Consider the following 26118-nt stretch of genomic DNA (forward strand, 5'->3'; position numbering starts at 1 on the left):
CCTCACGCAAGCGGCACCGCCTCTACTTAAAGCGCGCCCGGAGCTGCTCCTGCCTCCTCCTGCTCGCCGGCCACGCAGCTCCACCATGTCGGACCGGCTGCCCTACAAAGTGGGTGAGTGCGAGCCCTGGGCCGACTCCGCCGTGCTCGGCACCTTTCCCGGGCCGGGGCGGGTGCGGTGCGGGGAGCGCGGCCTCGGCGGCTGCGGCGCCGCGCTGGATGCGGCCGCGGGGGGGAGGACGGCGGGTCCTGCCCGCGGCGGAGCCGGGCCTGAGCCCCCTGTGCGCTGGGGGAGCCACCGCGGGGGAAGGGGGCTCGGGGAGCGGCACTGCCGGCTTCCCACTCGCGGTTGTGCCGCTCTCCCGGCCCGGCTGCCCAGTCCCTCTCCCGCCGCTCAGAGCCCTTGGCGGGAACAGGCTTAGCTCCGAAGGTAAAAGTATTTCCCATCCCGGGACCTTTGACTCATGTGCCATGAAGGTTTTGGCGGGTATTTCACTAGACCTGAAACTTCACAAAGAATCCCAGTTTATATAAAGAGTTGGGTGTTCCTTGGAGGCTTCATTCAAAGAACATTGGTATGTAAGGCTCAGATTCATAAATAATTTACCCTAGAGGCTCTGAACCTAAAATACTGTAGGGTATTTTTAAAGCAGCCCTGGTTAAGCTACCAAGCCCTTAACAGGGGTAAGATTAAACCTCCTCCTCTTGATATGTTTGTTTCTATCGTCCTTTCCTGGCCTGTTTTCAGGCAGGTTTCAGTCCTAGTGGTGTACAGGCTGTGCTCCAGTCAGCTCTAGCACGTGCAATAGCTTCAGTGGCCCCAGGCTTCGTTCTGCAGCAGAATGCAATTAGTGTGTCTGTGTTAAACCCAGCAGTCTGACTCGGAGTTCTGGTGTTCCCCAGTGCTCTAAACAATCTGTGTTCACGAGGTAGGTGACAAAAAAGCATCTGACTATGGTCTAAATGGAATGGTGAACTTCTGAAATCTCTCCAAGAATCTCAAACCAACTAAGAAGGACAGTCTGTGTTGGCTGCTGCTGCAGAGTTGATGCAGCTGGGCATTACCTGCTTGACCCTTGTGTTTTTAAGGCTGGGGTTGGGCATCCATGATGAATACAGTAAGCCTGTCAGAAATCTGTCTTGCTCATTTTTTGCTGGACTTTTCTGCTGTAGATACTTTTTACAAAATTAGAAGTAGACTGGTAACTAAGATAATTACAGTCACTTAAAATAATTCTTGTGGATCCAATGGGGAAGGACCTGCAGCTTTGCTGTGAGGAGTGGGAGCTAAGCTGGGTTCAGCTCCTGGTGCACTCTTAGGGAGCATTCTCAGCGAGGGAAGCCACTGCCCTACAGCCAACCCGTCCCCACACGCAGGTCAATACTGTGGAAGTCAGTCCCTGTAGGAAGTTTTGGGACTTTTGGGGAATGTCTGTAAAAAGTGCTTAAGGCTGTGGCTTACTGAATTCATGGGCCTCAGGATGTATGTGCACTAGATCACAGTTGATTTATACCCTCTTGCAGTAGCATGAGGGGCTGTTAGGTTTGGTCTAAACTTGTGTACCATAGCAAAGAACCAGGAAGTAACTGGAATAGGGTCTGATTTTTCTGTACCTCCGTCTCCCAGCTGGTGCTGGGTGTTCAGTTCAGCTGTTGCAACCAGTGCCTACCCACAAGTGTGTGAACAGATACCAAGGTCTCAGCTATTCAAACTCTGACACCTGTCCTGCTTCTCTTGCAGCTGACATCAGCCTTGCAGACTGGGGTCGCAAGGCCATTGAGATTGCAGAGAATGAGATGCCAGGGCTGATGAAGATGAGGGAGATGTACTCTGCATCCAAGCCCCTGAAAGGCGCCCGCATCGCCGGCTGCCTCCACATGACTGTGCAGACAGCAGTGCTCATAGAGACCCTCATCGTGCTGGGGGCTGAGGTAACGTGGCTCTGAGTTTCTCCCTCAGCTCTTGGGTAACGCTCTGCCAGGTCACTGCTCCTGCTTATGTAACACCTTACGGAATCCTGGCAAACATCTGTGCTTTTTGGATGAGGCTGCAATCTCCACGTGGCTGGATTGTCTTGTCTTCTCTCCTCGAGCAAGAAGCTTGTTGCTTGCCCTCAGCACCTCTGGGGTGTGGGTGTGTGTGTTTCCTGTGGTCAAGTTGCAGCTTTGAATGCCTGTTGTGCCCTGTGTGCAGTGCCCTGGGCAGTGCCCACAGCTGCTGCCACGCAGCTATGCTGTGCTCAGGCTTGCAGTGCTGTGGCTGCTCATGCTGCAGCTCTAGGGACTGCCTCCAGCACAGATTAGCCTGTATTAAGAACCCCACTCTGCCCTGGTAATGTCAGCAAAATCTAATGAAGTTTACTGAGAGCTTGTGCTGGCCCTTCAGCTGTGCAGGAAAAGAAAAGGGGTGCACTGTGGCTTCAGGGACCAAGGGCTGGGATCTCCACTGAATTTTTTGTGTAACTAGGAACCAGTCACTCTCATCCATATTAAAGCCTGAGCCACTCAGAAGCCATTTACTGCCTTGTGTCCCATGCCTGACTTGCTGAATGAAGTCTGGACGTCACAGCTGAGTGTTTGCTGTACAGGGCATGAGGAGAGCCAGGTATCTGAGCACAATCTGCATTGCTTGTGTGCTGAGCAGGGAGCTGACTGGAATTTCGATGGATTGTTAAGTATGTAAATGATCTGAAGTTCCTTCTTCCTGCAGTTTGGCTGCCCAGAGGTGCCCTATATGGCATCCTTCTCTGGAAACAGTTAAGAATTGAGCAGGGTTGTGCTGATTGAAAGGTGCTGGGAGAAGGAGGAGTTTCCTCCGTAGCTGTGAAGATGTTTCCTCAAAAAGAGGAGGAGGTAGGTATGGACACTGTGCCAGGTCAGCCTGGGCAGGGTACATGCTGCTGTGCAGGTGTTCCCCAGCCTGTTCAGAGCTGTCCTGTGGTTGCAAATGGTACAGTGCTGAAGGAGAGCTTTGATGTGGAGGTACAGTACTGGCTTTGTTCCAGGCACTCCATGTGGAACTCCTGTCCCTCTGCAGGATTTAAAAGGAAGCAGTAGCCATTGAAATTTGGGAAAGCTCCTTGCTGCTCCTGTTGGTTGCTGCATCCCAGTATGGCTGGCCTAGGAGGCAGCTGTGTGCTTAGTTAAACATTGCCAAGCTGCTTTAAGCTGAGCATAACCCCAGACCAGTGATATAAGGGGTTCATCCAAGTCATTCAGGCAGGTACCTGCAGAGACTTGGTTTCTCTAAGATGTGGTTGTACCTTTAAAGGTGTGTGTTGCTGTGTGAACTCCTTGTCCTGATGCCTGTGGATTAGTTTAGGCTTTGATTTGAGTTTGGATTCAGCCCTGGTTCACCTGTTCTGTCAGAACTTTGGTGCCAGGGAGGGAGGAATGAAACTGATAAAATCATAGCCCATGTAATGAGGATGTAGCTCACTGCAGCATAGTAACCTTGGTGGCCATTTTTTGGCTGGGTTAATAAAGATAGAATAAATATTCTGTGCTTCATAATTTGTAACAAAAAATAATCCTTTCCATACCCAGTGTTGTAATTACTAGTGTCTGAGCCTGTCAGGTGTTCCAGTTATTCTAGGCTCTATGTCACTACCACAAGTCTATATTGAGTCTGAAGTGTAAACAGTATATAGGTATTCTGTATACTTTTGAATGTCATGACACCCATAACCTAAAGCTGCACCTCCTCACCTGGGTTTTTGCAAGTTGCCCCCATGGTGTCACCTGCTGGTATGGGGGGAACTTGCAAAAACCCAGGTGAGGAGGTGCAGCTTTAGGTTATGGATTTTGTTTTCCTGTGCTCCTTCCAGGTGTGTTTTCATGACAAGTGTTGGTAGTATAGGCGGCTTCCTACTGCACCCTTTACTTCAAAATGTCACTTTTTGATCAGGTGGGGTGAGTATCTGAAAACAGGCTGGATGTTTGTGCCTTATTGCCCTCTCTACTCAAGCTCTGTAGCCAGTGAACATGTGAATAGCTGCCAGTCAGCCCTGTGGGGAGCAGAGGGTATGTGGCTCTGGGATGTGGTGCTGTGAGCTGCAGTAGGTGTGCAGATCCTTTTCAGTGCAACTCAGCAACATGCTGTTGCTTTTCTAGGTGCCTGAGCCTAGTTATGAAATCTGAGGAAAACACTTAGCTCAGCTGGAAAAGCTTCCATGACTGGAGCACAGAGTGGGAGGTGGGTGAGCATAATCTTAGAGAATGCCTGGATTGAGTGTAATGTTTCAACTGCATTTCTGACTCTTGTGAGTGCCAGCAGGTGTGTTGCTGCATGTCCATACCCTCAGTGGACTTGCTGTAGGGCTGTTCTGAAAATCTGACCTTTATTCACCAAAACTTCCCAAACCCATCCTGTGCCTGTTGGGCCCCCCTGAAGATCTGGAGTATGCTCTGGCTGTCTGGAAGAAGTGCTTGTGAGCAAGGAGATGGCTGAATATAATATGGCACAACTAAAGCTCATTCACATTCTCTCCATGTGACATTTTCCCTGACTTAGTCAGACACCCAGTTCTCACCTTATCTTTGTAGAGCTACTGAAAATGGCAGGAATCTGCACTAATTTCCTTCTGCTCTTGCTCCCTTTTTAAGTCCTGTGTTTGATAGAGTCCCTGATATCTCAGAACTTTGTTCAGCAAACAAAACTTGGTTGTTTTCCAGGTACAATGGTCAAGCTGCAACATTTTCTCCACTCAGGACCATGCTGCAGCTGCTATTGCAAAAGCTGGTATCCCTGGTAAGTTCTCCATGTTCTGGTTTGGCTGAGTTGGGCTGTACTGCCTGTTCTTGCTAAATCAAACTGTACACATCAAGATCTTCTGAGCAAGCTTGAGGATAGAAACAGCCCATCAGAAGCAGTGGTTTTTACAAACCAGGACATTTGATTCAGGCTGTGTTGCATCAGCCTGTGCCCAGGTCTCCCAGCAAAGGCTGCTGTTGGGCTCTGATAGATCTCATTAAGATGATGGAATGGGCTGGGTGATGAAATGGAGTGGTGTGTAGGTGTGTGCAGCTGGATGTGTTTGGTGCTTTCCAGCAAGCCCTGTCCTAAATAGGCATTGGGAAAGGTAAGGGAACTGCATGTACCCTGTCACAGTGGCAGGGTCAATACCCAAGATATTTTTAGGCTAGAATTAGCCCAGCTGTGTTCCTGCCTAATATCCCTTAGTTGCTGTATCAGGATGCTGCTGTCTTGTTACTGTCAGGTTCCAATAAGGAGGAATTCCTCATGGACCAGTATAAATACCTGAAGCTGTCTGTGGTGTAACTCAGCTGAAGGAAATGTAATCCTCAGTGCTGGGAACTGAGCCCAGCTGTTGGCAGAGGCTAAATTTGGTTTCTGGCAGTCTGCTTTGGGAGGGGTCTCTCATTTCTATTATAAATAATTATTGGCACAGGTCTTTCCCTAATTGTGGCACATTCTATGGCAGCAAAGTGATCCCTTCATCAGCTCCTTTGGCACTACCAGCTCCAGGCATTGCCTCTGGTGTGGGATGTCAGAGGGCCACATGGGATTCTTTAGATATTGGGTTGTCTTCCTCACTGCTTTCAGCACCCAAAACTCAACTGAAGAGCCACTTACAGGTTGAGTGTTTGTGAAAGTGTGTGACCATTGCCATTTGTATCCTTATTTTTGGAACCTGCTCTCTTTGTTAATATTGTGCCTCACATACTGAATTTGTGAGACCCTGAAGGAATGCTGGTCCTTTGGCTTCAATATGAGATCCTGACACACATTAATTCAGAATAGGCAATTGCATGATTAGCTCTTCATGGCTCAAGCAATTTTCTATGTAAACAGTGAAAACACAATGATTTAGCTGAATGTTGGGGTGTGTAAATAATGCGCCCAATACGTGTTTGAGTGGCTGAGTACTTCTGAGGGTTGAGTACAGCAGGAAGACAGTACAGATGCCTGGAAAGAAAGAAATCCTAGTGGATACAGCATACCAGTGGTGGCAACCTGTTGCTAGGGCTGTACTGACATAGAAGTACACCCTGATTAGAGCAGATGAGGCACCTCAGCATGGATTTTAGTGCTGGGCTAGAGAGACTAGAATTTAAACTCAGAGCTGTTGAAGAGTTTATATTCTGCTGCTTAGCTCATGCTGAAATCTGGTCCCTCTTTTCTGCTGTGCTAGAAAATGCTGTGGTCATGTATTCATTCATCTGTATCATTCTGTCCAGTGGTTATTTCTAATGAATGGGGTGCTGTGGATGTGAGTCTGCTTTAGTTTGCTTTGTCTTCTCCTTTTTAACATGGAAGAGGAATAAGGAGAACAATGAAGTCTCAAAATTTTGACCATGTTTGTGGCCTTGGAACAGTGATTATTCTGAGGTCTGTTTTTTCAGTGCAAATGTCCTTGCTGGCCTGCAGGCACAGATAATCATCTGTCTGTCAGCTGCTACTGGGAGCTGCTGATGAAATCTTCCTTTGGCTGCTTCACTACATGCTGAGTAAGAAACTGGCTAATGGTTTGTGCTTGTTCCCATGCAGTGTTTGCCTGGAAAGGAGAGACAGATGAGGAATACTTGTGGTGCATCGAGCAGACCCTGTACTTCAAGGATGGGCAGCCCCTCAACATGATTCTGGATGATGGTGGAGATCTTACCAACCTAGTTCATACCAAATACCCACAGCTGTTGAAAGGTGACTTGTGTTTTGTTTTGGTAGGCACAGTTCTGCCTGGCAGGCTGTTTGGGTGGGGGGTGTGTAAAAAGAGGTGGGGGAAGAGGGACAGGCATGTACAAACAGGCTGTGAAAATTCCTTACAGTTCAAGACCAGAATCTCTTACCTGCAGGATCTATTCCCACTTCTGCTCTGTAGCTGCAGTGACCTGTCCTGGCCATAGTTCACTGAGCCCATTACCTGAAAATGACCTCTAGGTAGTTCTGCTGTCATGCCAAAAGCTTCCTGGAAGAGGGCTGTGTTCTAGAACAGCTGTTTGCAATTAACAGTTTTACATGAATGCATTTCTTACCCATTGTCTTAGTGCAGTTCTGAATGAAGTCATGACCACCTGAAGCCTTCTGTGGAAAATGAACAGTTCCACCTTAAATGCTCATTCAGTTTGTCAGTGAAGATGCTGATGAAGTCAGGAACTCTTGCTTTGATTTGCCTTCAGTGCAAGTTGGTAAAACTGATCAGTGTAATGTTGCTAGCATGTGCTTATGTAAAAGGTTTCTGTGAAGGGAATTTGACATGAGCAGGCTGATCTGTGCCTGGTGAGTATGACAGACTCTCCTTAGCTCTGCCACTGTCCATCAGCTGTGCTGCAGCAAGATGTGTGCCCAGGGTAGTTAAGGGGCACGTTTGGTCTGGGATGTGAAGGAAATTGGGTGGTGATACAGTGGGGCCTGTTGGTGCTTTTGTAGAGGGGAGGTTGCTGTAGAAGCCTGGATCAGCTCTCCTCTGACTCATGCTCTGCTTTAGTAATAAGATAGGAAAAAATCTGAAGGTGGCAGGCTGTGAATAGGGCTGTTTGTGGGGAGTGTGGGGCTTTGCTCCTCATCCATGTGCTGCTGCAGGTAGGGGCACCAGAAAGAGGGAAACTTTCTCTGTGACAAGCCTCACTTTGTCCTTCATCCTCAGCCTGATGTCACCTATAAACCAACACTCAACATCTTTGTGTTATTTAAACTGTGATGGAAAGTTTTCATTGGTCTCTGCTCAGCCTCTCTTCCATCAAAGCTCTGGTGCTTCTTGGGTTGCCTCTTTGTGATGTGCATGACCTCTTGCTTTTCCCATGTTTGATGCCCAGGAATACAATTGGTCATCCCTCTCTGTCTTCCTGGTGTTGTCAGAGGCCAAAGAAAGTATTTCCCATGTTCATTCTCTGTTTTGCAGGGTTGTTTCCCTACCATGTACACTTTGGTTGGTGTCTGTTTCCAGAGGTACTTGAGCTGAGCTCCTTTCACACTTTCAGCCCTCCTGTTGTCCTTCTTTCTCCTCTCCAGCCCTTTTCATCCTCTTGCCAGTCTTGTGCTCCTGGTGGAGAAGGCACCAGTATAATACAGGGCAGAAGGACAATGGCTCTTGAGCTGTCTCAGGTTTTGACATACATGTGTAGCCTGCCTCTGATAAAAAATATCCCTGTCTGGGTTTGCTTCCTAAATTCATAGAAATGACTCTTCCTCTGGGGTTTTAAAAAGTCTAGGGAGGATGCAATATCTGTCAGTGTTTCCCTTCCCAAAATGTATGACTGTCTGCATTGGCTGTAGTTGAAAAGCTTCTTGCAGCAGTTCAGTAAATTAAGACTGATCTCATCCTTTGTAGAGGATGACAAACTTGATCTGTTTTACTTTCCAGTCCATTGTTCCTTGGAAACAGAAAAACTTCCAGAATGGGACTCACAGAGTAGAGTCTTGATCTCCTTAACCTGAGATCTGTGTTTAGCCTTTTAGCTGCAAAGTCTGTTTAAATGAATAGGTGTAGCATCAAATTTTGGTATCTTATAGCTAACAGAGGCTAATATATCTTAAGGGCTTGTGGGGAGATATGACTACTGTGGAGGTGGAATGAGAGTGACTTTGGCAGAGCATGCACAGTGTGTGGATTGTGAACATGGGAGGCATTTTGGCATGAGGCAGCTGAAAATGCCATTTGCCATTTAAAGGCCAGATAAGTTTTCTGGGCTAATTTCAGAGGGAATTGTCTTCCATGCTTCAGCTGCATTCTAATTTAAATAGTTTGGTCCTAGTGTGCAGCTAACAGTTGAAAGTAGTATTCCTTCAACTAGGAGACAAGTTAAATGTGTATGTGGAACTGCTCAGTAAGCTGCCTCTCTCCTGAAGTGTGCCTGCAGTTAGAGGGCAGAATGGCCTTTGTACTGTTGGCTTATTCCATTAAGCCAAATGCCCTTAATACCAAGATAAATAAAGGAAGAAAAGGGGGGGAAATGAGAACTGGCCAGTGGGGAAAGTCATCTGTGCAAAAGCCCTGTGTGGGGAAGACTGGCTCATTTGTGAGTCATTGATCAGATTTGCTCATTGCTCAGGTGACAAATAAAGGTCTGAGCATTTAGCAAGGTTGTGTCAATTTAATTCAAACTTGTTCTTGCTGCAGGCCCTTCTCTGCTCTCCAGTCACTCAGGCATTGACCATGAGTGGTGTAGGCAGCACTTGGGGCAGCTGCAGAGTGGTTTAGAGCAGCTGTGAATGGCACCTGGGACAGTGCTGGGGTGCCTCCAGGGTGGGGAAGCTGTTGGCATATGGGCTGTGAGGTTTGCTTAGTGCTGTGGAAAGAGAATCTGCTAAGCTCAGGACTCTCACCTGGAGAGAGATGAAGGATGAGGAGAGTGTCTCTTATTTGCCAGATACACAGGAAGAGAGGGCAGGTTTGAACTGGAGGTTCCTGCTGTGACCTCCAAAAGCTTTTCTTCAAGGGGGTGATTGTCCATGATCCAGGCAGTTGTTCTGGAAGCTGATGCTTTTGGGAGAATGTTTACAGATCCTCCATTTCACTGTGCACAGGGCTGCACTGAACTTTAAACTCTGCTTTCTCCTCCAAGCAAGCCCTAAATATGCCAAAGCCTGAATGCATTCCCTCAGCAGGTGACCATCAGGGCAGTGGGGCTGTCGAAGGCTCTGTGGCGAGGTAAAGTGAAGGGGATCAGTCAGCCTGATCACAGAACCACAGAATGGTTTGGGTTGCAGGGACCTTTTAAAGGCTCTCTAGTCCAACCTGCCTGCAATGGGCAGGACATCTTCAACTCAGGTTGCTCAGAGCCCTTTGAACATTCCAAGGGATGGGACCTAGAGCACTTCTCAGGGCAGCCTATTCCACCCTCATTGACCATCAGGGCAGTGGGGCTGTCGAAGGCTCTGTGGTGAGGTAAAGTGAAGGGGATCAGTCAGCCTGATCACAGAACCACAGAATGGTTTGGGTTGCAGGGACCTTTTAAAGGCTCTCTAGTCCAACCTGCCTGCAATGGGCAGGACATCTTCAACTCAGGTTGCTCAGAGCCCTTTGAACATTCCAAGGGATGGGACCTAGAGCACTTCTCAGGGCAGCCTATTCCACCCTCATTGTAAAAAAATGGTATCTTATATCTAGTCTGAATCATCCTCTTTCAATTTAAAACCATTCTCCCTTGTCCTCTTGCAACAGGCCATGCTAAACAGTGTGTCCACATCTTGTAAGCCCACTTCAGGTATTAAAAAGCTGCAGTGAGCTCTCTGGAGTCTTCTCCAGTTAATCAGCCTTTTCCCTTCTAGTGCTGTTGGTCTCATTTCCTTCATGTGCTACAGAGTGGTGTGGGGAGCAATGGGAGGGTCTCATGGCTCAGTCTCAGGCTCCACTGGGGAATCTGTCAATTTTGTTGTGAAAACCATGTTGAATTGCTCTCAGAGTTTCCTGCCTGGGCTTGGACCAGCTCACAGCTGGATTTTTTGAGGAGTAAGGATGGATTTGGACCAGACTTGGCATCTCTGAGTGAGCAGTGCCCTGGAGCCAGGAGGACCATTTGTGTTATGGGTAGCATCACCAGTTGGTCAAGGGAGGGGGTTGGCCTGCCCTGCTCTGGGTTTGGGCAGCCTCCCCTTGAATGTTGTGTGGTTTTGGTCACCACAATGTAAGAAAAATGTCAAACTCTTAGAGAGTGAGTGTCCAAAGGAGGGACACAAGGATGGTGAAAAAACTTGAGGAGAAACCATATGAGAAGTGGCTGAGGTATTCAGCAATAATTGACTGGAACTCCAAAATGAGGATTTTGCAACAAGATGCATCAGAAAGCAGCAAGAAGGGGGCTCCCCCAGGAGGGGGACAAGCCAGAAGCCAAGGGTGGCCCCAGCGCAACCATGCTCTCACTAGCAAGCTACAGTCCCTCAGGGTGCAGAGAGGAGCCATCTGTAGGTCTTGGACAAGGAACCAGCCCCAGGATCCATCCAGGGTGCCCCAGAGCTGGGAAAATAGTGGTGAGACATCATGGTCAAATTTCCATCATTGGGGATCTGCAGATGCCCTGTGTTCATTTGTCCATCCCAGGGGAGCTGCTGGGACAGGACAGCCCAGGGTTCCCCATCTGCAGCTGGGGGACCAGGGATGAGCCTGGCTGCATCCCAGACCCCAGGCAGACTCTGCAAGCTTAACCAGGACTGCAGTTTGGGGAGGGTTGGTAATGTCTTGGGGAGGCATGGAAGAAGAGAGCATGGGTTTGTCCACAGAAAAAATTATTTTAAAAGAAAATGAGCAGAGAGGGAAAGAAGTGCAAAAAAAGTCCTGACAATGGCACTGCAGGAGGAAATGCTGAAACCCAGTGACACACACAGTGAGGAAAGAATGGAGGCACAATAACAAGGATTTAAATGCTCTTTAGGGTGAAAATCAAAGCTTGGGCATGACCTTGAGGAGCACAATCCTTGCTTTGCTTCTGAGTGTCCCAGGGTGCATCAGGCTGGCTGGGGGAGAGGTGACTGTCCCACTCTGCTCTGCACTGGGGTGGCCCCACCTCGAGTCCTGGGGGCAGGTTTGAGCAGCACAATATAAACAAGATCTAAAGCTGCTAGAGAGTGTCCAAAGGAGGGACAGGACGAAGCTGAAGGGCCTTGAGAAGAAGCCCATGAGGAGCAGCTGAGGGCACTTGGTCTGTTCAGCTGGAGGAGCCTGAGGTCAGATCCCACCAGGGCTGCAGCTCCTCCCGAGGGCAGCTCTGATCTCTGCTCTGGGACAGGCACAGGGCATGGCTGGAGCTGTGCCAGGGAGGCTCAGGCTGATCCCAGGGAAAGGCTCTTCCCCAGAGGGTGCTGGCACTGCCCAGGCTGCCCAGGGAATGGGCACGGCCCCGAGGCTGCCAGAGCTCCAGGAGCTGCCAGGGATGCCCAGGCTGGGGCTGTTGGGGGGTCTGGGCAGGGCTGGGGCTGCCATGGGTGATCCTGGGGGTCCCTCCCAGCCCAGGACATTGCCTGCGGGCCGGGCTGAGCGGCGCCCTGGGCTGACAGCAGAGGGCGCTGCGGCGCCGCGGAGCGCGGCCGGGCCGGGACCGTTGCTGAGGCCGATCCTGGCCCGGGCCCGCCCCCGTTCCCTCCCCGGGCCCGGATCCTGCGCCCGCCTGCGTGCCCCGGGAGCCGGGCAGGCACAGCACAGGTGAGCAGGTGTATGGCTCTGAAACACGTCCTCTGATGTTCCTGCAGTTGTTTGAGGGTTTTCATCTCTTCCCTGCTCTCTGCCAAGGGACTGTTGAACTTAAGCCTCTGTGGGATGTTCCCAGCACCTGGATGGCCTGATTTGCACAGCATTGACTCCAACTAACGTGAATACTTTTACTCTTCCCACAGGAATTAGAGGTATTTCAGAAGAGACAACCACTGGGGTTCACAACCTGTACAAGATGAAGGCCAATGGGACCCTAAAAGTGCCAGCTATCAATGTGAATGACTCTGTCACCAAGGTAATACAGACAGAGCCCTTCTACAGTGTTCTGCTCTCTGACCAGCTTGAGGTTGGGATGTTGTCATTGCCATGAAAGTATTCCTTCTCTTGCTGAGCTTCTCCTGATCTGGTTCTGAGCAGAGATTTCCAGCATATCCTAAAAGTGAGCCCTTGATGTCATTGTAAATGCCCTGTTGTCAGGACATCAAGGGGTTTTTGTGTGTAAGGACATCCATTCTTCTGCTGTTTAAGAATGTGAACACACTTTTGGAGATCATGACTCCTGGGCAGTCAGTACTTGTGGCAAGGAGCCTGTCCTCACTCACTCTGAGTAGCTTAAAGGCTCCCAGGCAAGTGTCAGATACCAGCTGGAAAAGAGAGTGTGACCTCCTTGAGCTTGTGCTGGTCAAGGTTGGTTGGTTGTTCAGCCTGTGGCTGATCTGTGAGCAGCAGATGCAGAAGAGAGGGCAGGAGGGAGATATTTATCCCTTGCTTAGCTTTAGTACTGCTTCCAAGATAAAGCCTGGTGAATTGAGAATGAAGTGGAATGGTTTTTAAAGGGTGATGGTGCTTTTTGGCTGCAGATGAATTATAGTGGCAATTAAAGGTGTACTAAAGATTTATGCATCTTGATGTTTTTTAAATCTAGTTACTGACTCTATTTCAAGTTCCATACAGACATCATCCTATTGGGTTGGCAGTTCTCATGTTTGGCCTGCCTTCTCTGCAGTTTGCTGTCTCCTTTCTGCTCACTAAGATGCCCCTGACACTTCATAGGTTGTGGGCTGGAGTCCAGTTGATTTTGAAGGAAGTTCTTCACATCCTTTTCAGCCAGATTTGTGCCACTTGCATAATAATTATTAGTACTGTTTAGTAGACTTGGAAATTCAGATGTTTTTAACAAAGCCTCTTAAAGGGATTTGGGATTCTAGTGCCAAGCAAGTGCTTGTTTTCAAGTCTTGTTTGGTATTTATACAGTATAAGATTTGTACTGGCCACAATTACAGATCTCTGGGAAAATGTGCAACTGAGATGACAAACTGCTCTCCCACTTTGCTATTTCCAATTGGTGCCAGGTTCCTGTGCTAACATTTGGAGAGAGAAGGCAGGCACAGCAGCCAGCTCTGTTCTTCCCCTCTGCCACTCAAATGTGTTTTGGGTGGGGCAAATGTCTGCATCCAACACTCTGCTCTATTCCCTGCATGGGAATGAACAGAAACCTGGAAGGCTTTGACTGCAGTTGGGGGATTTGGTGATGAGGAATCAAATCTGACTGACCATGCTCTTTTCCTCTATGCTGCATGGAAAATCTGCAGGACTAGGAAAGCGGGATACCAACTGGTACTAGCTCTAGAATTTGAAGAATTGGTAACACAATTTTCTGATACATTAATGGCAGCTATGCCTCTGGTAATGATTATAGGCACTGAGTCAGGAACTTCTGGATCTGAGGTATAATTTGTTACATTTTGGCCATGAGCAGTTTATCCCATTTCTGTTCATACTTACAAGAACTGCTGGTGTTGTGGGTGTGCCTTCCACTAGACCAGGTTGCTGCCTCTGGGAATTTAATCTTAGGATTGCCTGTAGCAGACAGTGCTGTGTTAAGTAAAAGCGAGAAGGGTTGGTGCCCTAAGGCTGTAGAAAGCCAGGACAGGCTTTGAGACCAGTATTTTGCTGTGAATGCAGGATTTTTTTAGTATTGCTTCCTTGCAATAGTAAAGCACAGCTCAACATTAGTAGCCAGCTTCTTTAAAAATTCTTGGTCTCTGTAACTCCCCAAGGAATCAAATCTGTTTGTACAGCCCCTCCTCCTGGTCAGAACAAAAGGCTTCAGAAGAAGAAGGAGCATTACAAAGATTAGCACAACAAGGTGTGTTTGAGTTTAGGAAGGTGTTCAAGGGATGAGGTAGTATTTGATGTCTGATTTAGCTGGGCACTTTTGATTGGAGGGTCTGGCTGTCAATGTCAGTGTTACAGCAGGAGGATGTTGTGTGATGGGGCATTAGGAGATGAAATCCAGAGGGTCCTGGTTGCAGTGACCATTATTGTGAATGGCTGCTTGCTGAATCTTTCTAAGTCTGAGCAATAGTGAGTGACAGTGTTAGGGTAACTCTTCATGGGAAAAGATGTAATTTGGATCTTCTGGGGCTGCAAGAACCAGTTACTCCTGGTTGGTGTGGGCAGCTTGCTGCTCTGCAGGCTGGATGTGTCTTGCAGAGATAAGATGATATGCTGCTGGTGTGTTTTGCCTTCCTGTGGCATTTGGTTCAGTTCATTGTCTGATAAATAGCAGCAAGGAGCTGAAGAACATCTGGTTTAGGAACTTAGACCTACATTGGTGTGAAAGACACTCAGGTTACCTCTAACAAGTTTTTAGCAAGTCCAAGCCCTGGTCAGTAGATACAAGGTATTTATGAAATGCTTCTCACCATGTTGAAGCTTGTGTTTGATATAACTCCATAGACTGAAACTGGATGAATAAAAACATCTAACCAGGTTGTCTTCTTCCTGTCCCTCGTGGTGGTTAAAGTATTTAAATTACTCTCCTAGTACTTGCACATAAGTCCATTTTGTTTCTTTAAGGAAATTTCACTTGTGTGGCATTCATCTGTTCTGAAACTGCTCTGTTTTCTCCCTCAGAGCAAGTTTGACAACCTTTATGGCTGCAGAGAGTCCCTCATAGATGGCATCAAGCGTGCCACAGATGTCATGATTGCTGGGAAGGTGGCAGTGGTGGCAGGATATGGGGACGTGGGCAAGGGCTGCGCCCAGGCCCTGCGGAGCTTCGGAGCCAGAGTCATCATCACGGAAATCGACCCCATCAACGCGCTCCAGGCAGCCATGGAAGGTGGGAGCTGAGCAGAGCAGCAACTTAAATAAACAGGGCAGGAGACCTTTCTCCTTTTTAATGCCTTTATTAAAAATCAGCTCGGGTAGGAAGAACCAACGGGTCGTGCTCACGGCACCGCTGCTTCTAGGAAAGGCACAGAGGGGGAGGAAAAATGCAGCTTTGTCTACTGGCCTGCAGGCAGAGCTGGGGGTTCTGTCCTCACCTGAGCATCAGGAGATTCCCAGTTTTTCAGTTTGACATTCGAGCTCCTCTTTCCAGCCAACATCTTTCAGGTTAGAGTGAGGGGTAAAAAGGGTCTTGGCGGACACTGGATTCTGTTCCTCACGTCTGGACAGCACCTTGATCCTTCAATTCCCTGCACCTTGATCCCTCAATTCCCTGTTGGCTCGTTGTTTTTAGGGGTTTTTGCTAGGTTTGGTGAGGGGCTTCCTCATTTGCATGCCAATTTTGTTGTCCCCTCCTCTTCACTTTCTCGGGTACCATTCTCCAGGAAGCAGCAGGGTGCCACTCTACAAAAAGGGGAATTCCCAACCATCAACAACAGGTAGTTAACAAAAAACTATTAACAACAGGTGATTACAACAACAAACAGTTAGAATTCCACCGTGGCAGCAACTGGCCCAACCTATGAACTCTGCAACCTTTTAAAAAAATAGGCAACTTTTCTACTCATAACAGCAACTGGGGCATCTGACAGGGTCTGTGTGTCAGTGGAGAGCAGTAAATGAGTGCTGGCCAAGAAAGATGCAGTGGGTTTCAGCCCTGTCCCTGCTGAGGTACAGTTGAATCCAATTTAACTGTAGGAATTCTCTCCTTGCAGTTAGGGAAGGAGTTTGTTACTTGAGGCCTTGAAGGTGTGTTGTGAATCAAGGATTCAGAGACCGTGGTGGTGATGGGCTGAGGGATTGTCTGAGGTTTGCAGTTCTAATCTCCAGTGTGGGATAAGGCTTGACTGGAATTAAAACATTAAAAAACACCAGGCCTTACCCTCTATAGATTTTTTGAAGAGCAGTGCCATGCTCTCTGTCTTTCCAGCTGAGCCCAGGGCATGCTCTGGAGCTGGGTGCCTCATGTAACCGTGCCTTTGGTACCAGTTTATCCCATTTCTGTTCATACCTGCCATGAACTGCAGGTGTTGTGGGGACACTTCTTTTGCAAATTTGACTCCCTGAATTCAGTCTTGAGTGCTGTGCCAGACTGCACAGATTGAATGCACAGATCCACAGATTTGGAAAGGGTGAGGGATGGGTGGTTATTGTGCCATGGTGCTGTTTAGCGAGACCAGTGTCCCACTACCTTGCATCATTTCTAGGCCAGGTTTTGGCAGAAACATTTGACTCATTCTTTCTCTGTACTTTTCTACTTCTAGTATTGTGTCCTACTTGTTAATAAATGTTGGTGGTTGTGTAGAGAAGTAACATTTTCTCTTTTCAGGTTATGAAGTTACAACCATGGAGGAGGCCTGCAAAGAGGGCAACATCTTTGTCACCACCACTGGCTGCACTGATATTGTGCAGGGCAGGTATGGCCAAGCCACTTGTTTTAGTGAAAGCATACCTGTACAATTAGATTTCTTTTCTAAAATACAATTATAACCTGTCAGCAGTTAGCACTCAATCTGACTTGTGGACATCAGAATTTAGCATTAATTTGGTGAGAAATTAAATCTTTGGTCAGTTTTGGTTGGATGTTGCCACATTGCAGTTGTTCCTGGCTTATGGAATGTAATGATGGAGAAACAAAAGCTGCAGAGAGGTAGATTGACTTTTGGAGAATGAAGGCATCAGGGCTGAATTCTGTGTTAGGCCAGACAAATGTGAACAGAAGGGGAGGCAGGTAAAGGTTGAAAGTGATTCCATCTGTGGGTGCATATCAGCAGCTGAAACCAGCCTGTTCTCAATGTACTGCCCTGCAGTGTTTGGTTCTGCTTCTTAGATCTCAGTTTATATCCCCAGCTCCACACAGACTCCTTCCTTTCTTTGCCATGATGACTGTACATGTTATAATGGAAGATCAGATTATGTGGGAAGAGATGTAAAACTCCTCGGAACTTCAAAGTCATGAAGCAAATTATTTCTTGTGTAAGGAGAATAACTGCAGGTATTTGTTTTGACCAATCAAACAAAAGCTTATTACTTTCCAAATTGGGAAAATACTTTCTCTCCAGTAAGTTTTTATATCTTTGGGAAGTGTCCTTCCCTAGAAGTTTGAAAGGCTTTTCCAGTAGACTTGCCATGCCTGGAGGGGTTACCAGCCCCACACACCTTGTGAGAGTCAATGCAGTTGTTGAGCTAGGCACTTCTCAGGGCTGTGGATTGGAGCATCTGCTGAGGGAGAAAACTGTGTGGATTAACTTTTGATACAACTTCTTTTCTTTTGCAGACACTTTGAGCAGATGAAGGATGATGCCATAGTGTGTAATATTGGCCATTTTGACGTGGAAGTTGATGCCAAGTGGCTGAATGACAATGCAGTGGAGGCAGTGAATATCAAACCTCAGGTGAGGCAGCCTTTCCACAGGCTCTCCTGCTGGAAAAAAAACAGTAGCTACTCAGTGTCCATTTCTAGAGAGTATTTCTCTTCAGCTTCTTTGGTGTTTCTAGCTTTGTTGGAAGCCACTGTTGCTCTGGTCAGAATGCAGATTCTGCTAACCTGGGACAAGCTGCACATGATAGTCTTGGGCTGCCATGAAAGAAATTGTTTCCAGCCAGTGCCCAAGGCCTCAGGGTGATCTCTGGGGAGAAGTGCCTGGTATGGGTACATCTTCCTCCATGTGTTGCCACTTCCTTGAGAGACAGGAGCCTACCCTTAGTGCTGGTTGTAGAGACAATTAATTGCATCAAGTAATTCAGCTTTGATGCATTCAGCTTTGATGTTTGGGGCATGGGCAGGGGGTATGCAAATGTGCTTGCTTCAGTAGCCCTGAGCTGAAAACAATGTCATAGCTCAGCTTCCAAAAGCAAGGTAGATGGGAAATACAGAGCAGACCATTAGACACCCTGTAAACTTCAAGAGCAGAGCCCATAGATTGCCTGGTGCCTGACCTGAATCTCCTCTTGTGGAGCTGTTTGCTCAGGTACTGCTCTGCAGCAGAACAGTCATGGTCCTAAGGGAATCTCAATGGAATGACTTTTGGGATTCTATCAAGGTTTGAAAAAACTCACACCTCTTTGTTTTCAAAGTGTGGTGTGTGTTTTTCATCCACTCTGAAATTGAAGCCTCAGGAAAGCCTACCTGGTGCTCTGCCAAACTTGGGTTTCTCTTCCAGACCTGGTGCCTTCATTTTAGAAACCTGTGTGGGCAGAGCAGGCAGGATGTTTTACCCTTGCTCAGCTTGCATGCCTGCCATGTGTTTGTGTTAAGCTATGGCTGTAGCTACACAAGGGAAATCAGAGTCTGAAAATTTCAGCTTTTCAACTGTGTATCTTAAAGCAGAGAAACAAAACTGAACTACATCAAAACTGCTTGGTCACACCAGTGTTGAGGGACAACCATAAAGCAAACCAGGTTTCATCTGACTTGGTGAGGGACTTCTGGTTACCTTTTGAAGAGGGAGTATCTTTGCTATTAGCTGGATTTTGTGACAGGTTTTGTACTTTTTAATAACACCACACCCAAACATACCTCTCAGATCTCCATTTGCCCTTCCAATTTTCATAATTCCCCTGTGACTTATTAGCCACCTACATCAAAGTCTGACTAAGCAGCTGTGAAAGGTATGTTGGGTCACTTTGCATGGCCTTAACCAGGGCTGGAGTTACACTCTCAAGTTCTCACTGTGTTCAGGTTTGTTCTTGCCTATGGCCTTAGTGGAGCTGACTCTGCTCAGCTCACAGGTACCTGCCTGCTTTCTGCTAGCTCAGGTTGTTTAAAACTAAACCTTGGACTGATTGAAGAATAAACATTGTTGAAGATTTAAGTGGGTGTTAATATGGCACCATACAAACTCCCTGCACAGAGGCAGTAAATCCCTTTTTAAATGCTTGCTTTGAGGGGCCAGTCTGGCATTGATGACAGAGTGTAGTAAGGTGCAGTGTGGTCTCAGGTATGAAAATTGTAACAAGATTCTGGTTAAAAAAAAATAAAATTACCTTTTGAAAAGGATGGAATTGGGGTCAGGCTTGTCCATATGGATTAATGCTGAAGAAATCTAACTTTCTAAATATTCAGATTTTTACTAAAACCTGTCAGCTTCTTTTCTGTATCCTGAACCAGAGAGGGGAACATAGTACAAGAGCAAAAAAATCCCTGACTTTCTATGAGGAACATCTCTCTTGATGAGAGGGTTAATGCCAGGGCTGAAGGTGTTTAACTTCAGCTGGAGGTACAGAGTAATTGAGACTGTGTCCAGCATGAAAGTTTCAGTACCAGTGCTGGGCTGATTGAAGAGATGTTTAATACTTTAATAAGAAAAACATCTTACTGTGCCATTGTGACTCATGTGTTGCTTTCAGAGGACAGGTAAGGAGGAAATAGGCTTATTGCTGAAAAGCTGGCAGGTTGGTTTGTCTCTGGGTTTGCACTGCAGCCCTGCTCAGCTGTGTTTGAGTATCAAAGACTGACCTGCAGCACAAACTCAACTTGAGAGGGCAAGGAAAGGTCAAGGTCAGTGAACTTTGGCTTGTAAGTTAGTCCCACATAATGGGAAGGGAAGTGCAAAGCAGCCAGAAAGTCCAGAGCCAAACAAATTCCAGTGGGAAAAAGGAGGAGGCATTTGTCTAAGTGTGGAGAGGAGCTTATTGCTTGGATAATTTGAATTCTACTTCTGGAGCAATTTATTGAGTTTACAAATCAGTCTGTTCTGTCTGCTTGTATATGAGATGGGTTTCCACAGTACTGACTTCAGCCTCTGCTGGTACCACTACTATTTTGTATTTATTTCTCTGCATTAATTTTACATTTTCTATGTTCCCCTGTGCATTGAATGACTCCTGTCAGCACAGGTTGCTGAAGGGGTGGGGTTCTTTGCACAATCCAGCTCTCCAGGGGCAGGTTATGTGGATATTATGTAAGGATACAAGATTTTGACACCTAAACCACCCAATTTAGACTTCAAAACTGAAATGCTACTTGAACTGCTCAACTATCTTTCAGTAGTTCAGTCTGTAAATGCAATGTTTGTTATCAGTAACACTGTAGCTGTTCTCAGGATTTTTCATGTTTTGCTTCCCATCTGGTTCCCTCTTTTGTTATTTCCTCCCATAATCTCCTGATGGCCCATATGGTGTTTTTTGGGTGCACTGAGCACTGTCACTGCTAGTCCACAATGGAGAATTGACATCCAAAATAACAACTGCAGCTGCTCAGGGGGGATCATTCTTATCCCACCTGCTGAGTGCTTTTGGGCGGGAGAAATCAAGGCTGATTTAGGGCTGCTCTTTGAGGTGGTTACTGCCTGCATGTGTTGTGCTGATATCATAATAATCTGTCATGTGAACCTGAGAAGCAGAAAATGATGCTGTGATTGAAGCATAGCTGGGGCAGGCAGGTGGAGGCACACACCACCTCTGAAGGCAAAATGCCTGTTATAAAAAACATGGTTTGTATTGGTTTGCTCTTGGCATCTCTGCTGAAGTCCTGAACAAGGATGATTTTCAGAAGAGAGTTTTGTTACAATTACAGCTTCATCATATGTGGCTTTTAACTTACAGGCCGAAGCTTTAAGAGCAAAATTGAAAGTTGTGTTTTACTTAATATTAAATGACTTTTAGCTTCTGGAGTTTAAATATAGCTGTGAGTAAGGACTCTTTTAGGTCTGTCACAGTTGCTCTGCTGTGCTAGCAGAAAATAAATGGCCTGAAGCATTAGGCTTTGTCAAAGTTGGTTGCTGATTATGTTTTAAGTATTCCCAAAGTGCTCTGCTTCCAAATGCTTGGTATGAAGTGAGCAATAAATACCAGTTAATACTGAGTATTCTTGTGACTTATGGGCCATGTTAGTGTCTCATTATTGCTTTAATATTGTAACCTCCTCTAGGGTGAAGGCAGGGCAGAGAGGAGCTAATGAGAGGTGCAAAAGAAGCAGAGTTAAGTTTAACATTGCAGGAGTTCAGTCTGGCCCAGGCAGTTGGGGCACGTGTTAAGTGACATTATCTCCTGAGTTGTGTGGGACAGTGACCTTATCTGTCTCCTGAGTTGTGTGGGACTCTCACAGCTGAGGCTCTGTCTCCTTAGCCCATCTGAGCCTGGATTCTGTGTGCAGAGTCCTGCTGTGCCTGGGGTGGATTGGGGAGGATCATGCCTGTGGTCCCCCAAGAGCAAAGCAGGGTACACCAGGAGCCAGGACAGCTCTTTGTTTTATGTATTGGCCTTGCAGAGGTGGGAACAGTTCCAGGGGACCTTCAGCAGGCTGAGGGCTCCAGCTGTTCCCTGTGTTAGATGCCAAAGCTCTGGACTGCTGCATGCAGAGGTGTTCCCTCTTCCCTGTCACTACACACCAGTTGTGACCAGTGGGTGTAGATGAACTGGGATTTACTGCTAGCAGCACATTCCCATCACAGCTGGCTGGGACTACACTGGCATGTGGAAAAGCCAGGAGTGTGGGCAGAGCTGGTTGAAGGAGTGTGGGCAGAGCTGGTGAAGTACAAAGCAGATGCTGAGATGTGTGTGCTGTGAAGGCCAGGGTTGCTGCAGGCTTTGCAAACACCAGGGTTGGAGAGAAGGGTGTCTGTGTTACACCTGAATTGCTGAGGGGCAGGGAAGCCCCCTGGGCCCCGGCTTTGCCCCGTGCCTGACGTGGCCCTGCTGCTCCCACAGGTGGATCGCTACACCCTGCGCAACGGCCGCCACATCATCCTGCTGGCCGAGGGCCGCCTGGTGAACCTGGGCTGTGCCATGGGCCACCCCAGCTTCGTCATGAGCAACTCCTTCACCAACCAGGTCCTGGCACAGATCGAGCTCTGGACCCACAGTGACAGATATGCTGTGGGGGTCCACTTCCTGCCAAAGAAGGTGAGTGACAGCCACACAAAGGTGCTGGTAAGGAAGGCAGCTTCAGGTCTGGCTTTGTTGGTGCTTGGACTCATTGAAGGTTCTGTCCTTCAGAGGATGTTTGGCTTTGCATGTGCTGGGTGTGAATGGGCTGTTCTATTGTGTGCAGAACTGGGACTTGCCTGTCCTGTAACAGAGCATCCAGGCACTTCTTGCCTTCTCTAAGGTGCTGGGAAGCCCTGTGCTGCCTCAGGGCAGTTGGAGAGCTTCTACCAATCAGCTTGTTCCTTCTACAAACCTGTCTAGCAGCAAAGGGCAGAGTTGAAGCTGGAGTGAAACTGAATCCCTTTTACTGTGGTTGATAGAGTCCTGATCCCATTTGCACCTGAGAGAGCTTATCACAATCTGGTCTTAATAACTTCACAAAATATTAATGACAGATTTCCTCAGATTTCCCTTTAAACTTATCTCTGTGGTTTTTGTTCTTGGAAAAGTCTGGATCATGTCACAGCTTGCATATTCCTTTTAGAAAACTAACATGGTTTTAATTTTCCAAAATAAGCCTGAGAATTTGAGATGGTTCGTGGAAAAAGATGCTGGAGTTAAATCCTACTGCTTTTGGAGCACAACCCAGGTGTGAGAGTAAATGTGAAAATACTTTCCATTTGGGAAGTAGAATGTGTATGTTTGGGCTTATTAATGAGGTGTTTCCTGAAGAACTTAAGTTTACAAACTCATCAGTTAAGGATCAAGCAAAGCATACTAGAAATGCAGTGTAGGAGTGGATCAGCAAACTGCCACAACTTTTGTCTTCAAAAGAACAGTCTTATTGACAGTTCTCTTGAAAATACATCCCAGTGTTGCTGATAAAATGTGACTTCATCCTTTCACTGAATAAAAATTTTTAGTAAGCATATTTTAACTGGAAGTACAAAGAAATGAGAAGTGATGCCCAAAGCAGTTAAATATGAATTTGCCTGTTGGGGGAAGCATATGGCAGTGATCTCTTCAGGTTCATCCACGGTGACAAACACTTTTGACCCTCTGTGCCTCACAGAAGGCTTTATTCAAAGAATAAAGCAGTCGCCTTGTCAGAACCAACAAAAGAGCTTTCTGTGATAATTTTCTGGGTTAATGCCTTTCCTTGTTCTGTGCAATTGCTCTGAGGTCCAAGTGCAAGACTTAACAATTACCAAGAACCTTACCCTGCACTTTCTTTGACTGCAAGAATATTGCTTTGATTGGCCATTGCAGACCTGCACACATTTCTGCAACATGTGTTCCTGGAAATCCAGGAAAACTCCTGTCTCTATGTTCTTGGCATAAATCTGTCCTGCTTAGCTTTGATTTTTAGGTGAGAATGTCGGCTTACCTTTGTCTAAATTTGTGTGTGTTTATGTCTAAGTCTTGAAGTCCCCAAGCTGAAGCAGCTGTGAAACAATTGATCCCTGCTGCTGCTTGAAAACCTCATCTGGGAATTGTCAGGGACTCAGTTCCTTTTCAAGTGGGTGAAATCTGTCTTAAATTCACTGGAAATACACCTGTGAGAGCTTCACACCCCTGTCTAATCAACCAGATGAGAATACAATTTCTGACCCTCCTTTGTTTCATGACATCTTGACAGGATGTACTAGGCTTAAATACTTGTTTCCCTCCTAAACACAGACCTTCCCCTTAGGTTTTCTTTCTTTCATGGTTTATCTGACTCTTTGGTGGATTTCATGGTTCACTGCCACCATTTCAACCATTTCCCCTTAGGTTTCTGATTTTGTCTTGTCACCTTGGCTGTCCTGGTTCCCTAAAGGCAAGGGAAAAGGTCCACAGTGGTCACTGTGAGCAGGCTGAGCTGCTGTGAGTTACCCTCTGTGCAGATGGAGCTTTTTACCCTGGTTCATGGCATGGCATCACTTCAGAGTAGTGGCTTTGTTACCACAGGGGGAAATCCAGGACTAGTTTTTGAATCATTTAGGCCCTGCTGGTTCACAAGCTGGCCCTTGATTGTTTTGTTTATCTACTGCCCTTCAGTTATATTGCAGCCTTTCATGTCTACTAAAGTAATATGAGGGAAATATTTCTGGTTTTCTCTGTGCTGCTGGGATTTAGACTTAGCTTGTATCTGTTTACTCTGCAATGATTGCCTGGTTTTTGCAGGAATTACAAATGGTCAGGCTTGTCCTTGATCCCTGCTTGTGCTGTCCTTTCTACCTCTGAATATCCCCTGTGGCTGTACATCCCCCCTGACACAGCAGCTTGGTCAGCATCCTCCTGTTTGTTTTCTGACTCTCCTGTACCTGCTCTTGGAGCACTTAATTGCCTTCTAACTTTCTAAATTTTTCAGTTTCTTGAGTTTACACATCTGCCTGACACCTCTGGGATAGAGAAATTATCTCAACCTTTCTGTGCTTGTGTCCTACAGCCCACCTTGGTTTTATTCTTCATGAAGACAGTGCCAGTAGATACAAGTAGTCTTGCTGAACTGGAGATTCTGGAGTGAATTTCATTATTCATGTGGCCCTAAGATGGGATATCTGGAGAGGGCAGGAATTTTTTTTTCCAGTGTTAGGACTTAAATAATATTGTAGGATGACAGTGTAGTATGTCCAGGTGTCTTTTCTTTAGTAGTGGAAACTTTATAATTTTACCAAACTGGATATTCTTTTATCTGAAGAGTTTGATCTCTGTTCTTTCCTTGTTGGATGGATGTGAATGGGTAAATTGATTGAAAAGGGTTTGATTATATAAAATTTTGTTTCACTTAACCTGACTCCCTCAAAAGCACAAGGCTCTTCCATGTAAGTGCAGGTCTGTGCTCAGACAGGAGAGGGATGTTGGCAGGAAAAGAGCTGTGTCAGTTTAAGCCCCCCTTGTTGCTGCTCTTGGTTTCCACATATTAATTTTGCCCTCTGGACTGTGACTTCCTGAACTAATAGAACTCAGTTCTGATGTTCTTATCTCAATGTTTTGTTTTCCAGCTGGATGAAGCTGTGGCTGCTGCTCATCTGGACAAGCTGAGTGTGAAGCTGACGAAGCTGAGTGACAAACAGGCCAAATACCTGGGCTTGTCCAGAGATGGGCCCTTCAAGCCAGACCACTACAGATACTGAGCAGGTGGCACTGCCCAAAGACCAAAGTGCAGGGATACAACCTTCCAAAGCTCTTGTGTGTGCTGGGCTTCTGAGGACAAGCCTTTTGCCATTTTCCTCTCAGTGCTGCACAACCCCTCCCCTTACCAGGGAGCCTTCAGGGCTCTGTCAGTGGATGAGGATCACTGACTCCTGGAATTAGAATTGGTTACTTAGCTAATGTCACAGTGAAAAGGATGCTGTGCACCTTTTGTTGGTTTGTAATGCTCCAGTGAGGGGAACAGGACAGAAGGTGGCTAAATGAGAATATGGAGTCATGCCACACAAGTGGCTGTCAGCTTTGAACAGCTCACCATGAGGTGGGGAACGGTTTCTGCAGGGAGATGCTTTTGCCATGCCTTGCTCCAATCAGGTAAATCCCAGTAAGACACTGGCAGTGGCAGGCCCTCTCCACAACAGTGCCCTGGTAAAGTGCATATTGTGAAACTGGAGGAAATAGGGAGGATATGAGTTGCTTGGTCTCCTTGCTGTAAAAGCAACTCAGCCTCCTGTTAAAAGATTAGAGCTGGAGCTTTTTCCTGGGTTAGTTTACTTCATTGGTTTTGGTCAGAATCAAGACCATTTTGTGCTTCTGCCATACCAGCTTGAGGAGGGGTGAGGCAAGAGAGACTTTTAGCAGCCTTCAAGAGTGTTGTGAGCAGCTGAGGAGCCACTGAGGGGATCATTGGGTTTAGGGGCCTTGCTCAGTCCTCTGCAGACACCAGCAGCACACTGTTACCCCCAACTTGATTTCTCTGAGTTGTCATGTCTGCTGTATCATGTTTGTCACTGACTTCAAGTGCTTTTATTAAAGATCTGACTGTGGCCTGA

The 26118-nt window shown here is 47.0% G+C and overlaps 1 protein-coding gene across 1 annotated transcript; it reads left to right on the top strand.

The window, feature by feature from the left end:
• Nucleotides 1–26118, top strand: AHCY (adenosylhomocysteinase). Its single transcript, XM_036395766.2, has 10 exons — nt 1–113; nt 1741–1931; nt 4674–4749; nt 6511–6663; nt 12289–12401; nt 15026–15233; nt 16671–16758; nt 17619–17736; nt 21992–22186; nt 25138–26118. The coding sequence occupies exons 1-10, from the start codon at nt 86–88 to the stop codon at nt 25267–25269; spliced, it is 1302 nt and encodes a 433-aa protein (XP_036251659.1). The 5' UTR covers nt 1–85; the 3' UTR covers nt 25270–26118.

Source organism: Molothrus ater, chromosome 17 (assembly GCF_012460135.2).
Source record: "Molothrus ater isolate BHLD 08-10-18 breed brown headed cowbird chromosome 17, BPBGC_Mater_1.1, whole genome shotgun sequence".
NCBI classification, from domain to species: Eukaryota; Metazoa; Chordata; class Aves; order Passeriformes; family Icteridae; genus Molothrus; species Molothrus ater.

Excerpts from the sequence above, each read along its gene's own strand:
- AHCY (XM_036395766.2), top strand. The coding sequence starts at position 86 with ATGTCGGACCGGCTGCCCTACAAAGTGG. Across the intron at positions 12,402-15,025 it reads TGAATGACTCTGTCACCAAG|AGCAAGTTTGACAACCTTTA; the intron begins GTAATACAGACA and ends TTTCTCCCTCAG. Across the intron at positions 16,759-17,618 it reads ACTGATATTGTGCAGGGCAG|ACACTTTGAGCAGATGAAGG; the intron begins GTATGGCCAAGC and ends TTTCTTTTGCAG.